This window comes from Chionomys nivalis, chromosome 4, assembly GCF_950005125.1.
Source record: "Chionomys nivalis chromosome 4, mChiNiv1.1, whole genome shotgun sequence".
NCBI classification, from domain to species: Eukaryota; Metazoa; Chordata; class Mammalia; order Rodentia; family Cricetidae; genus Chionomys; species Chionomys nivalis.
This window is the reverse complement of record NC_080089.1, coordinates 35,627,610-35,645,430: the sequence shown is the minus strand read 5'-3', so window position 1 is coordinate 35,645,430 and position 17,821 is coordinate 35,627,610. Positions and strand designations below refer to the sequence as shown.

General features: G+C 45.4%; 1 protein-coding gene across 3 annotated transcripts in view; it reads right to left on the bottom strand.

Moving 5' to 3' along the window:
- The window catches only part of Fez1 (fasciculation and elongation protein zeta 1), a 52,747-nt gene extending 37,453 nt beyond the window's left edge, over positions 1 to 15,294 (bottom strand). Inside the window, exons 1-3 of one of the 3 annotated variants that reach the window (XM_057768048.1) lie at positions 15,118 to 15,293; positions 4,539 to 4,598; positions 4,243 to 4,389 (exon numbers count right to left, since the gene is read on the bottom strand). In XM_057768048.1, the coding sequence (XP_057624031.1) occupies positions 4,243 to 4,379 (137 nt within the window). In that variant the 5' untranslated portion in view covers positions 4,380 to 4,389; positions 4,539 to 4,598; positions 15,118 to 15,293. Of the gene's footprint in view, positions 1 to 4,242; positions 4,599 to 15,117 lie in introns of all 3 variants that reach the window. The other 2 variants (XM_057768046.1, XM_057768049.1) reach the window with 2 other exon arrangements.
- Positions 15,295 to 17,821: the final 2,527 nt, after the last annotated feature.

Sequence of the window (17,821 nt, the reverse complement as noted above, 5' to 3'; positions counted from 1 at the left end):
TCTTGTGTGAACTTTATTTTTAACATTCTCTTTAGCTTATAAATCCTGTCTGAGGAATGGGAAGCCGCTATTGCTGCCAATCATTTAAACTTCTATTGAATATTGCAAGGGCTGAGAACAACCCTAGCAAGACAGGAAGTGGGTAAGAGCTGTCCATTCCTAGTTTCTGGTTTCTTTGGCGTGGTTTCCCGCTCTCAGTTTATAGTAACTTCATAGAGGCTCTAGGGAAAAGAGTGACTGCACATAAATGAAGAATAGGTTCCGGGCCAGTTGGAGGTGGTGTAAACACTTAATCTCAGTACTCAGGAGGCCGAGGCAGGAGGATTCAAGGCCAGTGTGGTCTCAAGCAAGATCCTCTTTCAAAAACTAAAAGGCTAGCCGGGCAGTGGTGGCGCACGCCTTTAATCCCAGCACTCGGGAGGCAGAGGCAGGCGGATCTCTGTGAGTTCGAGGCCAGCCTGGTCTGCAAAGGGAGTTCCAGGACAGGCTCCAAAAGCTACAGAGAAACCCTGTCTCGAAAAACCAAAAAAAAAAAAAAAAAAAAAAAAAAAAACCTAAAAGGGTAAGGGGACAGGAAGAAGGGGAGTAAATGGGGGCGAGGGAGGGAAAGGGGAAAGAGTGAGAGGGAGGGAGGAGGAGGGGAGATGATTCTGAAACGGAATTCAAAACCAGATAGATAGACAGACAGATGATAGATAGATGTTATCTAAATGACAGGCAAACAGACAAACAGACAGATAGATTATAGATAGATAGATAGATAGATAGATAGATAGATAGATAGATAGATAGATAGATGATAGACAGACAGAGGGACAGATGATAGATAGATAGATAGATAGATAGATAGATAGATAGATAGATAGATAGATAGACAGACAGAGGGACAGAGGGACAGAGGGACAGATTATAGATAGATAGATAGATAGATAGATAGATAGATAGATAGATAGATAGATAGAATACATACTATTTAAATCTGGCTCTCCCTTTAAATATTTTTTAAAGATGGTCTCATACAAACAAGACTGTCCTAGAACTGATTATGTAGCCTTGGGTTTGTCATCCTCTTGCTTCTTCCTCCAGAGTGCACAAGTGTGTGCCACCTAGACGGCTTTCCTTTAATGCCAGAATCTCTGTGCTTTGAATCAGAGATATATTGACAAGTTAGTCAATCCCCTATTGGCCAAATGGTTCCTAACTACAGAAAGGATGACCTGTGGGCAATTGCTGCATCTCCTCTGCTTTGTGCTGTCTTAAGAAATTTCATTTCACCACGAATCCCCTTGTTCTTTATTTGGGGCTTCTACGCTTTATCTCTAATTCCACTTAAAATCTCTCCAGCTTATTTGGGGATGAGCCATCCCTGTAAATACTAAACCCGAGCAGGTTACCACAGCAGCACTAGGGGAGACTTAGGACCAGGTTAACCTTTGAATCATCCTTTTCCTTTGCTTAGCCACAATTCCACAGCTGAGAGATCTGGATAGTGCCTGCAAAACAAAGTAGGCAACGTGATTCTTACTTTTATTTTGAATTTTACAGAGGTTCTATATGCACTATGTGCCTGGAAAGTACAGTGTTGACCTCTCTCTCCCTCCCCTCCTACTCCCCACATCTTCCCCTACCTCCAGCTCAGCAATTATCCAAGCTGAGTCTCTTAGCTGAGGCATCAATAAGGCAGTCAGGACAGAAAACCATTGCTTGAGAAGCCCAATAATCCCCTGTGATGGTAATTAACATGGAGCGGTCTCTGCTAATGTGCCAGGTGGGAACGAGAAGCCGCTCACTGGGCTTTCACCTTAATAGGCAGAGGAAGGGCTCAGGTGCAAAGAGATGATTAACTGGAAGCAATACAATCGGAACTGGACTCGTTTTAAAACGCCATTTTCAGAGCATGCCTGAAGTGAGGGAGGAACTTGGGCTCTCTGCAAGTCCTTAGCCCTGCTTCATCACAATTGAGCTCTGGAGGTTTCAAAAATGAGGACCCCTGCAATCTACTACAGCTAAGTGGACTTGACCAAGGTCACACAGAGAGTAGGAAAATTAGGATTCATAGACTCTGTGTTTCTAATAAAGCCCAATAGTCTCTTTTTTTTTTTCAGCAAACTATAACTAGCGCAAAATTTTGAAAGAATCGATTGGAAATATTAAAACTCAACTGAAACCTACAACCCACAGTCATAGGTCCGGTCACCAGAGTGAAATGTTTGATCATGAACTAGCATAAATTAAAGAGAAAAGAGTGGCCTAGAAATACAATGAATGGATCTACAAGGTGAGTTATTACTACTCATCCAGCACGTTCACTAGTATAATAATCCATTTAAGAACACCATGTGGTCGCTTACTGCACACGAAGCCCCGTGTAAGGGGCGGGGTGTGTAACAGTGAGGGATACAGAGCATGCCCAGCTCCTGTATTTTCGAGAGGGGCAGCCCTGTCTAATTTCAAGCCATCAAGCAATCAGGGTCTTCAATATATTTCTTACCCAATTATTATGGATGGTTTTTTTCCTACTCAAGTCCACAAATGAAAAGGGGGAGCCGAGAAGTAGATTGGCAGTAGCCCCGTTGTCTAGTAAGTACAAAGCCCTGGCTTAGAGACCCCACATGGGTGGGGAGGGACAAAATACAGTTGGTCCTAACAATCCAACTACTTGACATTTTTTATGTTATTTCTAAAGAAAAATTGATGCATATTTTATCCATACAGGAACTCATGCATTTTCTTCTAAATCTCTAAAAACCCTTCAAATGCTTTTTTTTTTCTGAGACTAGATCTTATGTATTCAAGTTGGCCCCAAATAGTATTTGTAGCTGAGAATGACCCTGAGCTTCTGATCCCGCTGCATCCACTTCTGAGTGCTGGGGTTACAGTCGTGAGCCACAACACCCAGTTTACTTGGTGCTGTGGATGGAACCCATGGCTTCTTGTGGGCTGGGCAAGCACTCTACCAACAGAGCCAAGTTCCCAGCCCCGGAACAGGCTTCTTTATGGAGAAGATTGCTTCTTTCCTCGCTTCGCCTCAGGAAATGCTTCCCTCAGATTTCTCTCCTTCACATCTGTTAAGGCCCTGGATGGTGGTCAGTAAGCCACATGGGAAATCTGTGCAAGCACTCAAAGGCAGGCCGCATCACCTAGTTCCAAGTTTCTTTTGTCCAGGGCTCTCAATTCAGATGCTGTCTTACTTAGACATATCTCAATGGGAGTTATAAACAATTTTGAGATTTGTAATTCTGTAATTTAGGTGTTTCTTGAGCCAAACTGCCCAGCTAATTAATTCTCTTCTGGAGTTTATCTTTAATGTGTGGGAAGGGTACCACAGGGAAGGGAGAGAGCCTGAACAATGGCTCAGTAGGTAAAAGCACTTCCCACCAGCCTTGATGACCTGAGTTCAAGCCCCGGGATCCACCTGGTAGAAGGTGGACACTTATCCTCTGACCTCCACACATACATGATGACACGTATGTGCCCGTACATGTGCACAAATACATATACAGTATGTAAATATGTAAAAAGAAAAAGAGCAGGGCTAGAGCGATGGCTCAGCAGTCAGAAGAACTAGCTGATCTTCAGAGGAACATTGTTCAATTCCCAGAATCCTCATGGCAGGACAACTATCAGTAACTCCAGTTTCAGGGGATCCCAAACCCTGTTCTGGCTTCTATAAAAATAGACACATGTGTGGTATACATATATACTTGCAGACAAAACACCCATACACAAAAATAAAAGTAAATCTTTAAAAAAGATAAAAAGAGAGAGGTGGAGAGGAAGGGAGGAATGGAGGAAGGGAGGGAGAGAGGGGAAGCTAGATCCCTACATTTTCTTGTTCTTAAAATTCTAGTTTGGGCCAGGCAGTGGTGGCACTTTTAATCCCAGCACCTGGGAGGCAGAGGCAGGTGAATCTCTGTGAGTTCAAGGCTAGCCTAGTCTATAGAGCGAGTTCCTGGAGAGCCAGGGTTACACTAAGAAACCCTGTCTTGAGAAAAAAAAGTCTATTTTGTATTTAGAAAAACCTGAACCCTTTATTCCTCTAACGCTTCAACCCAAGAAAGCTTTCCCAGGGTGACTACAGGGAGACACGTAGAGAGTAATGTCAGCTGTCACCAGCAGCTTACGGTAACGTAAGCATGTAAGTCCTGCCCACGTAACATTTTAGACCGGCACTAGCTCTAGGTCAAGAAGCCCAACCGTGGACTCTGCCTGGTGCAGGAGAGAAGAGCTAAGGCGTCTTACTCCTCATCCCGAAGAGTCTCCTCCTCCTCCTGCATCTGCAACTGGTTCTTCACCGGAGCCAGGTTCTCTGTCTTGGCATTGTAGTTCCGAAAGCAGACATTGAGCTTTTCGTCAAATTCATTCACCAGGTCCTCCATGGACTTGAAGCTGATTATTTCGGAAGAAAAATTCTCAAGCTCAGAGAGGGAAGGGTCCTCCAGGTGGTGAGGAGATGAGCCGTAGAGAGACTGCGGCTTTTCCTCTGGGTCCTCAGAGCAAGAGGGCCTCAGATCCTCAAACTCCTCGTCTAGACTCACCAGCGGGGCCTCCATCCTGGCACCACAGTGGGGTGACTGCAACTGTCAAGCTCCGTTTCCCTGGAAGAAACACACAGGGCAGCGTGAGTCTGGACCGAGCTTCCGTGCCAGTTCTGCCGAGGAGCCAGATCACATCTTCCATTACTCTACATCCCCTGGAAAACGAAGAGTCCTCCACCCCCATGCAAAACCTAGATTTAAAAAATGCTTATGAAAGTAGAAGGGGCCGGGCGGTGGTGGCGCACGCCTTTAATCCCAGCACTTGGGAGGCAGAGGCAGGCGGATCTCTGTGAGTTCGAGACCAGCCTGGTCTACAAGAGCTAGTTCCAGGACAGGCTCCAAAACCACAGAGAAACCCTGTCTCGAAAAACCAAAAAAAAAAAAAAAAAGAAAGAAAGTAGAAGGGGATTTGTTTGATAAGAGCTTGAAGGGGACTTGAAAGGGAGCATGGAAGGTAAAGGAGGGGGATATGATCAGAGCACACTATAAAAATGCGTGAAAAAATTATAATGAAACATAATTGTCATCTTGGATAATTAATATGCACTAATAAAATATGCCTAATGAAACAAGAAACCTATCCTGGGGCTGGAGAGATGGTTCGGAGTGTAAAGGGCTTGCTGCATACGCATAGGGACCTGAGTTGAGAGCCCCAGAATTCACATAAAATTGGCGTAGAGCAGTGTGTGTCTGTAACCCCAGTACTGGAGGGTGTGATAGGCAGATGACTCACAGGCCGGGCAGTCTAGCTGAAATAGCAAGTTTTAGGTTCAAAGAGAGGTCCTGTTCTACAAAATAAGGATGCCCTAAGTACCTTCAGTGCTGTGGCTGCTGTCAATCTTGACAGGGTATTTCCCATCTATACTATCACTCGGCTTTAGACAAAGTTTCCTCCATTCTACGGGTGAAAAAATATGGTGGAGAAGCAATTAAGAGAACCTTGTGGATACCAACCTCTGGCCTCCACATCCGCTCACATCGGCGAGCACAGCTACATACACACATGCACACAAGGATATGACACATATCCACACATTCACACACGCATGCATGCACGCATGCAGACACCCATGCCCATGCACACACCACCAACAACAACAACAACACCAACAACAAGCCGGGCGGTGGTGGCGCACGCCTTTAATCCCAGCACTCGGGAGGCAGAGGCAGGCGGATCTCTGTGAGTTCGAGACCAGCCTGGTCTACAAGAGCTAATTCCAGGACAGGCTCCAAAACCACAGAGAAACCCTGTCTCGAAAAACCAAAAAAAAAAAAAAAAAAAAAGAAAAAAGAAAAAGAAATAAAGCCCCAGGGATAAGGGATATAGGTCAATGACAAAGTGCTTACCGTGTATGTGAAGATTTCTGTGTATGATCCCTATCACGGGTATACCCAATGAAAAAATCTACACAGAATATAACTAAGCTTTTAGTCAGGAATGGCAGCTCACAAATATAATTCTAGCACTTGGGAATCTGGGGTGGACCTGTCTCAGGTTCCAGGCCAGCCTGAGTTATGGAGTGAGTTCCAGGTGGGCCTGGAATATAGAGTGAGAGATAACCTGTTTAGAAGGTATGGGGAGGCAGGGCGGAGGGAGGAGAGACTCAGCCTCCGTGTTCCAAAGGCCAAAACCACAGCCATCTTGAATATTGCACAAGGACTACACATCTAAGTCTTATAAAGCCCAGCAGCTGTGACCCACACCCCCATCCAGCCCTCTTCAAACCATATATATATATATATATTAAGACAGGCTTTCTCTGTAGCTTTGGAGCCTGTCCTGGATCTAGCTCTTGTAGACCAGGGTGGCCTCGAACTTACAAAGATCAGCCTGTCTCTGCCTCCTGAGTGCTGGGATTAAAGGCATGTGCCACCACCACCCAGCCAAACCCTATCTTCATCTGGAATTTACGCTTCAGTCCCCAAAGCTAGGGCCCTTCCCAATTTTAATACAAGTTCCTTGAAGGCACGGACGTCCTTTGGACATCCTCCAGGACTTTAGCACACTGACTGTCCTGCGGCCAGGCAACCAATCAATGTGTATCATTGAGACAAGCTCTTCTGCCCCATATACCGTGTCCAACAGCATCACCATCTGCCACCCTTCTACACATGCCCAGCTTCCTTCCTGGTAACATGGAAAGGTAGCCAGCTTTTCTCTTCTGTTCTATATGATTTCTGGTAGTTAGATGTGTAAGTCTCTACAGATACCAAAAGTCATGAGGTTTGCCCACTAAGTGCTCACTCTCTACTTCTATACACAAAACTAAACTCTACACAAAGCAGAGGGGATGCTGGGTGAGAACTGGCCCTTACTCTGATATTTTTGCTGAGATCAAGCCAGTTACCATGACATCAAAATATGTTCTGAACATTTCTAGTTTGCACAGGAAACATGATAGGGTGATTATGTGAAAGGCTTGCCAGCCAGAAAGGGTGGACATGTTTGTAGCCCCAAAACTCTGGGGGCACAAGCAAGTAGATTGTCCCTGACTTCAATGGCATTCTTCTACATAATGAGTTCCAGGCCAGCCAGGACTACATAGTAAGACTAAATCTCAAAATGAAAAAGGAAAAGAAAGACAGAGAGAGAGAGAGAGAGAGAGAGAGAGAGAGAGAGAGAGAGAGAGAGAGAGAGAAAGAGACAAAATGCTGGGGGAAAATACACTCCAAACCAAATAGAGTAAGGCTGGAGGTGTAATTTAGTGGTAGAGGCCCTGGTTTCCATCCTGTCCTGGCTAGTTTATTGCCAACTTGAGACATGTTAGTTATTTGGGAAAGGGAACTATCAATTAAGAAAATACCTCCATAAGATTTGCTTTCAGGCAAGTCTACGGTGTATTTTCTTGATTGATATGAGAGGGCCCTGCCCATTGTGGAGGTCATATAATCAAGCAGGCATGTGGAGGTCATATAATCAAGCAGGCTGAGCAACCATGGATAGCAAACCAATAAGCAATTTTCCTACATGGCCTCTGCTCCAATTCCTGCCTCCAGGCTCCTACCTTGAGTTCCTCTCCTAACTTCCTTGATGATGGACTGTGTTGGGGAAGCATAAACAAAAATAAACCCTTTCCTCCCTCAGTTGCTTTTGATTATTGTGTTTCATCACAACGATATGAACCCTAACTAAGATCATTCTCAACAGAGAAAAATGAGAGGTTGCCAAGACTCCTGAGTGCAGTGGCTGACTCAGTGGCACGTATCCCAGGATCTGATTTCCTCATGAATTACTATAAAAATGCTGGCATTGAACTAACACCTTTAGAAACTCATTTTAATAGCTTTATATTTTAATTATAGAAACATATTTCCTTAATCCAATATATCCAAAGTATGGCTATATTAATATATAATTCATATTAAAAATACAGAGATCATATTTTGTACTAAGTCATTTGAAATGCGGTGTGCATTTTATAGTTACAGTCTTTCTTTGGACTACCCTCCTTACAAGTATTCAACTCATGTGTGCCTAGCAGCCACCACATTACCCCAACACAACCTTAAAGCAATGCTCAACCAATTGCCAATCAGAAGTTCTCCATTATGGTGTACAAACCCCTACAAAGTCTTTGGCTAAACCTATATTTCAGTAAAATTGGTTTCCATTTCAAGCCACAGTATTTTGTTCTGTGGATTTAAAAACATCATTTAGTGCAGCATAGTGAAGCATAGTTAAACACTAGCAGCAAAAGGTAGAGGCAGAAGGATCAGTTCAAGGTCAGTCTCAAAGTCAGTCTTTAGGGGTGCGTGTATAACTTGGAGTAGCCATTAAAAACCAGGAAAGCAAAATTGTACTATGGGGTAGGGGCGAAAGTGCTAGAAAGGGCACTAACAGGGCACTAGTGATACAGAGGGGGAAATAAGAAGAAAAGGGGTGGGCTTAATTGGGGATGGAGGAGAGACTTCAATCAGAAGAAGAGGAAAGGAGGAGGGAAAAATAGTAAGAAGGGTGTTTGAAAAGACCATAAGGAAACATTATTTTTTATTTACCTAACATTACTATAATCCATATAAGTATATGAGCATATGTTTACATATATGATTAAATAAATTTATGTTACTTGGGTTAACAATGATCCCCCCCCAAGAATCATAGACTAGCAAAAAAACCCTCAGTACCAGACATATGAAACCCCCTTTAGAGTTGTCAGTTAAAAGAGTCCAGCAGACTCCCAAAGCAATGCAGGCGATCACTGCTGCCCTTGGCTGCCCATCAGAGCTTGAAGGTAAGTTCCTATTGCTGAAGACAGCATGTACTTCAGAAACTTGGGGGTTTTGAGCTTGGTCTGACCTGAAAGCCTCCTCTCCGAGGACAAGCTTACATAGTAACAAAAGGTGCTGAGCAAACTGCCAAGGGAGGGAAGCAACCAATGGTCCCACCTATGAACTGTAATAATGACAGCACCGCAAGATATTCCCAAGGGTGCGACGGTGGCACTCATATCCTGGTGGTAACCAACAGCTGTCTAGTGTTGGACTTAGGGCCTGCTCAATAGAAGAGAAATTATGGATGGTACTGAAAACCTAGCCAACTAGTTAATGAGGTTATGGATCTTAGTACATAAACCTATTACTGCCACTTTACTAACCCAGCAGGAGGATCAAGGTCATCCTCAACATTGTATCAAGTATGAAGCAGGCCTGAGTTTTGAAAGAGAGACAGAAAGAAAGAAAGAAAGAAAGAAAGAAAGAAAGAAAGAAAGAAAGAAAGAAAGAAAGAAAGAAAGAAAGAAAGAGGGAGTATAGAGGGAGGATAGAGGGAGGGAGAGAGAGAGAAAGAAAAGGAAAAGAAAAAAAAGGAGAGTGACAGAAAAATCACTGTTTGAAGGATATGAGATCACACAGCCTCATATGTAGAGGAGGAAAAAGAGTGAGAAACGTGTGACAATCCCAGTGATGGGTCAGAAAGAGAGGGAGTCACTAGAAATTCTGATGTTAGATGTCAGAGATCTAGAATGACTGAAACCCGGCCTAGAGGAACCATTTTAGACAGTGAATGTGAGCCAAGAGTAACTCAAGGTACCAAAAAGGTGCAGAAATTCACAGGATGAAGATACTGTGTACACCAATAAACTAAGAACAAGTCACTGGGGTAGTGAAGATTTAGTAAAGACATTTAAAAAGGAAAATAAATAGTTTAATGATAAAAATTCTCACCATCAGTTTAAAAGTAAATTATGGGGCTAGAGAGATGACTCAGTGGTTTAGAGCACTGGTTGGTCTTCCAGAGGTCCTGAGTTCAATTCCCAGCAACCACATGGTGGCTCACAATCATCTGCAATGAGATCTGGTGCCCTCTTCTGGCCTGCACACATATATGCAGGCAGAACATGTACTCATAATAAATAAATACATTTAAAAAAAAAAAAAAAAAAGAAAGAAACCCTGTCTCAAAAAACCAGGAAAAAAAGTAAATAACGTAAATAATGGTATCAGAGTTTTCAAGGATCATAAAGGAGGATGCTGGGCATCTCAAAGAAATAACAATTTAAAAGTCTGTGTGTAGGGTGCTGGAGAGATGACTTGGTGGTTAAGAGATCCTGGTTTGATTCCCAGCACCCACGTGGCTGCTCACAACAATCTGTTAACTTCAGTATTGTGGGTCCAACACCCTCTTCGGACCTTCCTGGACACCGCACGAACACAGTACACATACATACAAGCAAGGAAAATACCTACACATAAAATAAAAAATGGGGAAAAAGTTTGGAGGTTGTCTTAGTTAAGGTTTTTATTGTTGTGAAGAGAAACCATGACCATGACCATGACAAACCTTATAAAGAAAACGTTGAATTGGGGTGGCTTGCTTACAGTTTCAGAGGTTCAGCCCATTATCATCATGACAGGGAGTGTGGTGTCATGAAGGCAGACATAGTGCTGGAGTAGCTGAAAGTCCTATACCTTGTAGGCAATAAGAAGTCAGCTGAGACACTGGATGGTATCCTGAGCATAGGAACCCTCAAAGCCCACCCTCACAGTGACTCACTTCCTCCATCAAGGCCATACCCACTCCAACAAAGCCACACCTCCTAATAGTGCCACTCCCTATAAGATTATGGGAGCCAATTACATTCAAACTACCACAGGAGTAGTCAGAAAAAAGTGTTGCAAAAGAAGGCCCTGAAATTTCAGACCAAAGGGGAGAGAGAGAGAGAGAGAGACAGAGAGAGAGAGAGAGAGAGAGAGAGAGAGAGAGAGAGAGAGAGCTCACAGGACAACAAAAAGTAGAAAGGCCGGGTGGTGGTGGCACACGCCTTTGCAGAGGCAGGGGCAGGCAAATAAATCTCCGTGAGTTCAAGGCCAACCTGGTCTACAAGAGCTAGTTCCAGGACAGACTCCAAAACTACAGAAAAACCCTGTCTCGAAAAACCAAAAAAGGTAGAAAGATCTGTGTCAATTCAGACTCTGGTCTGTGATATCTGAGAACCTAGACCCTCACTTTCTGTCCTGGTCTAATGACCTTAGCTGTGAGAATTTAGGCAAATTATCTGCACTTTGTGCCTCAGTTTTCTCATCTACAAAATGTGCTTTAAAATCACATTTGTGGGCCTGGAAGATGGCTCAGCGGTTAAGAGAACTTGCTTTCGTAGAGAAAACCTCTGTCTGGTTCTCAGCACCCACACCAGGCAGCTCACAACTACGTGCCTGTAACTCCACTTCTGGGGAATCTGAAAAACTCTTCTGAACCCCGAGGCTCCCCAGACACATGTGTGCATACCACTGTGCACATACGCATACACACAAGAGTAAAATACTTAAAAATAATAATAAGTAGGAACTGAAGAGATGGTTCAGTGGTTAGGAGCACTTTTTGCTCTTGTTCAACCCAAGTTTGATTCCTAGCACCAACATGGCAGCTCACAGTCCTCCATAACCCCACTTCCGGGAGATCCAGTTCCCTCTTCTGACCTCCAAAAGTACCAGGCATGTATGTGGCACACAGACATACATGTAAGAAAAGCACTCATACATACAAAATAAATGAATCTAAATTTTTTTAATATAGTAAATAAAGTTACAACTGAAGGTGATCTTACTTTCTTAATTTATTTATTTATTATGTATACAGTATTCTATCTGTGTGTATGCCTGAGGGCACCAGACCTTATTACAGATGGTTGTGAGCCACCATGTGGTTGCTGGGAATTGAACTCAGGACCTTTGGAAGAGCAGGCAATGCTCTTAACCGCTGAGCCATCTCTCCAGCCCGATCTTACTTTCTTAAGAAAATCAGGATATATTATTTACATGAAAGTGTGGTTGCCAGGAGTCATGGCTCCTGGCTTTAAACCCAGCATTCAGGAGGCAAAGGCAGGCAGATTTTTGAGAGTTCAAGACCAGCCTGGTCTACATAATGAGTTCCAGGTCAGCCAGGGCAACATAGCGAGACCTGGTCTCAAACAAATAAACAAGTAAAATCAAGAAACAAAAATTGTGGATAAGCATGTGTCATGTGAAAAATATCCTTGCCATGATGTTCTGTGTACACTGCTTCAAAATGTGACCAAGTCAGAGGAAAAGTGCTGAAAGAATTTGGGCAATTTTTTTTTCTCCATCAAGGACTCTTTTTTAATTCACTTGGTCAAATTTTCCTGGATCACGGGTCCCAATTTAGAGAGACACAAAAACTGATCAGTTGTCAATTGACTACAGATATTTATGATTCCTTGTAATGTGTGTTTCTCTATGGGAATAGCAGAGGATCTAGGATAAGAAGATGACGCTAGCTGGGGTGCTGATTCCAGACTGCATAATTCATACCATCAACCAGCAACAAAAGCCAGTCTGAGAAGAATCCGGGACTAAGACAACTTCAAGCTGTTTGTGGCGATGATGCACACTTGAAATCCTAGCACTGGGTTGATGGGGGAAGAAAGGTTAGGAATTGATGGTCCTTCTCAACTACATAGCCAGTGCCACGATAGCTTAGGCTACACGAAAGCCTGCTTCAAACAAGAAAGCAAATGAACGTACTGAGCTTTGAATGCTGGACTACCATACAGATCTTAAACATGCTTAGGAATTGGAGGGGTGGCTCAGTGGTGAAGAGCACACACTAACTTCAATTCCCAGCACCCATGTAGGGTGACTCACAGCTGCTCCAGCAGGAGTCGGGGGGAGGGGGTCCAATGTCTCTGGCTTTGAAGGGCACCCACACTCATGTGCACAGACACATACGCATAATTTAAAAAATCTAAAAAAGAGAGTGGTCTATATTTGACTCAGACAAACCCTGGAGAAAAAAAAATTCCACTACAAGATTATAAAAGAAATGGCCTATCTAGATGACTCTGTGGGCTGTATGTGCTCGCTTTGCAAACCTGAGGACCTAAGCTTGATCCCTGGATCCCATAAGGGAACCAATGCCTGAAAGTTGACCTTTGACCTCCAAACTGTGCTGTGGCACATTCGTGTCTACACTCACACACATCACAGACACATGGTTGATAATAAATAAATCAAGTCAAACTTTAAAAAAGTATTATAAAAGAAGACATGAATATCAAGGTTCGGAGCCCAGAAACAAGGCTAGTAGGAACAATCCATGAGATGTACTGATTGGTTTTCATCAGCACTCTACCCAGGAGACATGAAGTACAATGCAAATGATCGGGTAGATGATGCTAAATCTGAGAGCACAAATGGGAATCTGTATTAATACGGTACCCAGCCCAGACAGAGCATTTGTATCTCCGGCTGTGGTAGAGGAAGCAAGAGTCAAGCCTCGAGAAGGGGTTGGTGTGTTGGTGCACCCCTTTTAATGGGGTACCCTACCTGCCTTCTTTACTTCATTTTCTTTTGTACTCCTCTAGGTAGGCTACCTTTATTTCCCAACTGACATGTCTGAAGTAGCCCCTCCATCCTTCCATCCTGGCAAGCTTGCTGAGACCTCGAGCCTCAGCTTCTCTCCCAGCCCTCCTCCTTTAAAAGCAAGTGTTAAGGATGGAGGAGCAACTCAGTCATAGAGCACTTGTTTAGCGTGTGTGACACCTGGGCTTCTCTTCTCACCTCTCCCACACACAAAAAAGTTGATGTTAATCCATATAATAACCATCCTCCCTGTGCTTCCAAAATAACTAGATATATAAAAATGACAGAGAGGGAGTAATGGGCAAGTCGTTGTATTCTTGTTATTATAGAACATAGTGCAGACTATAGCTTAAGCCTTTCATACAATCTATTCCATCTCTTCTGACTCCAAATGCGTGATGTCATTCGGAAGAGAAATGCACACACAGAGAGCTCAACAGACACCCGATAGGAAGCACATAAGCCTCTCCCTGCAGCCTAACGGTACAGAAGCTGCTGCGGCTTGGGTCTGCAGCACAAATCACCAGCCCCTCTTCACTGAACTAAGAGAATGGTGGATGGGAGCGACATTTCACCGCTGGGCCTCTTTGCACCTCCACACTGCCCGTTCCATCTCTCTATTCTTTCCATCACTTGCTCTCTAGTTGAATCTGTGCTTCCTCTCCCCTTCGCTCCCCTCCCCATATAGACCCTTAAAATGTCCTCGCGTATCTACTTCCAGATTCTCACTGCTCTTCTGCAAAACCTGGCTAGCGTTAGCTGTCCATTTTGCCAGAAAGAATAAATACTCATTTGCGCATGGCTCAGCAACCCCTTCACTGGACTCCGTACCCTTCCCCCCTTCTCTTCTGTTCCATTCACCTCCATTTCAGACCTCCTCTCCCTCTTCTGTCAGAGTAAAGAAAGGCTCTTCTAGGCAGCACAATGGCTGGCACTCCGAGGAAGCCCAGCTCATCCCACGCAGCCCCTGCACATACTCCACTGTCCCTTTGCCAAAAAAGACCTGGACGCCTGGAATGGTGTGAGTCGTGCCAGAAGACAGGATGCGAAAGGAAAGGCAAGAGGGCAGAAGAGCGGATTGTATAACACCCCTTAAGCTGAGCCCCCTGATCTGCAGCGCCCCGGGCCCTCAGGACGACAGCCGGCTCTGCACACACCACTCCTCTCTGCCACACTCGCTCTTTCTCCGATCTGCTCTGTGTAGTAAAACAATCGCTCCCCCAGGACTGCAGTCAGAGGTTCTGACACTGCGAGAATGCACCGTCTGGGGAAGCCTTCACATCCCGCCAAGGGGGCACAAGTAGATTGCAGGCACAAAGATGATTTTGAGATGCCCAAGATAACCGGACCAGATAACGGTCCTGGATTGATATAGGGGATCCACATTGCTCCAGCACGATCAGGCCGTGTTTCCCGGCAAGCACACACACACACACACACACACACACACACACACACACACACACACGATGCTCTGAAATGATGCCACTAGTATCCAGCAATCCAGCATCTCACTCCGGGGCCCTGGTGCTGAGCTCCCGCACAACTGGGTACAACCAGGGCGATGGCCCACGGGCCCTTCTTTTTCAGTGTGTGGATGGGACCCAATGGGGATGAGAGTCGCGCATATCCCAGGAGTCCTATGAGAGATCTGAAGTCCTCTGGCTTCCTTCATCACCCGGATTCGATCCCCTGCCCCCCAGTACTGGGTCTAGTTCAGACTAAGGTCGTCGTCCCCCACTCTCTAACCCCGAGACCTCACCTGTGTGGGTCCTGTTGGAGGGACGCGGATCCCGGGGCTCAGCCGGACACCCCCATCCACCGACTAGCAGGAGCCCGGTGCAGCGCAGCGACAGCGGCAAGCCAGCCAGCGAGTGCTACCCCGCTGCTCCGGCGGCGCCGGGTCCCCGCGCTCGTGCCCGAGCTCCCGGAGGCGCGCTCGCACTCGGGCACCCGCCCAACGGGCGCGCCCAGGGCCTGAACGTCATCCTCTCGTGAACATTCATAGCTTTCCTTGGAGCACGTGGACCTGCCTTTATTAATATTTATGAATTGCCTTTTCTCCCTTCTTTGATAACGGCCCTTCTGCTTCCCACATGAATATTCAGAAGCTCCGTGGTGGGGGCGTGCAATCGCTACCAATATGGATTCTTCAGAGGGCCTAACACTAGGTTTTGTATAAAAATGCAGGCAAATGAACTAGATGGGCAGACGGACGCTGACAGATACACTCAAAGAGCCTCTGGCACTTTCTGGACTCCCCTTTCTGTCGTAGTAGAGGTTGAAGTGGACAGGCCAAGCGATGCGCCCTTCCCCAAAGTGGCTCATAGCTCAAGGTCAAGGTGAGGGGCTGGATGACGGGGTGATTCGGTCACCCAAAACGGTGGGACGCAAGTAAGAGATCTGAGTAAGAGGATTCCAGGAATAGAAAAACTTCAGCTAATAGAGGAAAATTCAAGACATGGAAATATGGAAGACCCCCTAGAGCCTATGTACCTCGCTCATTGATGTGCTCATATAAATCTGTGCTTATCGATGTTATCCAATATGAAACCTAATAAGAAAGATGATGTACAAAAAAAAAGGAGTACACAAAAGAGGCACGTCTGCCTGGAGACTCCTACTTTTGTCTGATGGTAAGGATGGCAGCCTAGAGGTGAAGGGGTTCGTTTATGTACTCTTTATAATCAACAGATCAGTCATGAGGAGGAGGTGATGCAGGGGGACATCTTCAATGAAATAAGAAGAGAGGCTAGCCATTCTGCCCTTCTGGTATTAGAAACATGAGAATATTCTTTTTCATTTTTTTATTTTTATTTATTTTATTTTATTTTTGGTTTTTCGAGACAGGGTTTCTCTGTGGTTTTGGAGCCTGTCCTGGAACTAGCTCTTGTAGACCAGGCTGGTCTCGAACTCACAGAGATCCGCCTGCCTCTGCCTCCCGAGTGCTGGGATTAAAGGCGTGCGCCACGACCGCCCGGCTGAGAATATTCTTATTAGGAAGGGGGGCAGTTTAAAGATCCTAACTTGAAGCCAATGAGATGGCCCAGCAGGCGAAAGGTGCTTGCTGTACAAGCCTGAGAGCTGTGATCTGGGTTCAATCCTGGGGTCCCACAGGAAGGTGGAAGGAGAGAACTGAGTCCGCAAAGTTGCCCTCCGACCTCCACATGCGCATGCTCTGTAGTGAGTGCACCCGTACACAATATACAGTAGTAACAAAGAGATTTTAAATTCTATTTTCCTGGTGTCAAAAGTGGTTCTGTGACCTTGGGAAAATTATACCCGCTGCGGCTCACGTCCTCCTCTACAATGAGGGTAATCAGAGCTCCCATATCTGAGGCCTGTTACGAAATTAAAGGGAAGGAATTCGTGTGAGCACTGCCAGGCAGGTGGGAAGGAGAGCTGGCTGCTTCTCCTCCTTAGCAGAGGCTTTAATGTGCTCTTTTATGCTGGCTTTGTTTGTTTGGTGGTGGTGGTGGTGGTGGCATCATTCGGTGCATCATGTAGGTTACAGTGGCCTCGGACTCCGTGTAGCCCAGGGGTGACCTTGAAGCCCTGATGTTCCAGTCTCCACCTCCCAAATGCTGGGATTACAGATGTGTGCCATCATGCCTGGTTCCTGAATTTGTACGTGTTGCTGGGGATGGACCCTGGGACTTTGTGCATGCTAAGCAGGCACTCTAGCAACTGAGCCACACTCCCAACCCCTAGAAATTAATTCTCTGAGCCAGAGAGATGGTTCACCAGTTAAGAGCACTAACTGCTCTTGCAGAAGACCTGGGTCAATTAACTGAACCCACAGCAGGCACCTCAACAGCCTGTAATTCTAGTTCCAGGAGATACAAGAGCCCCTTTGGACTTCCAAGTGCCCCTGCAACTCAAGTGCTGTGACTATACACACTCAGGCATAAACAAAGAGTTATTACACAAAGAAATACATCTTTTCCCGGGCGGTGGTAGCGCACGCCTTTAATCCCAGCACTCGGGAGGCAGAAGCAGGCGGATCTCTGTGAGTTCGATGCTAGCCTGGTCTACAAGAGCTAGTTCCAGGACAGGCTCCAAAGCCACAGAGAAACCCTGTCTTGAAAAACCATTGGTCTTCGAGAATACTCAGAATTTTGGCTTTTTGGGAGGTGGGGAGGTTCCAAGACAAGGTTTCTCTGTGTTGCCCTGGCTGTGCTAGAACTCGCTCTGTAAACCAGACTGGCCTCAGACTCACAGAGATCCACCTGCCTCTGCCTCCCAAGTGCAGGGAGGGATTAGAGGCGTGCACCACCACTGCCCAGTTAAGAATACTCAGTTTCAAACCCTAGTGTTCAAGCTGAATGTGGTAACATAGGTAGGTCTGTGATCCCAGCACTCGAGATGCTAAAACAGGAGGATTGTAACTTCAGGGCTAGCCCAGAACAAATGACATAAAACAATGTACAATGCCTAGGCTATGATAAGTATTTAATAAGCTAATT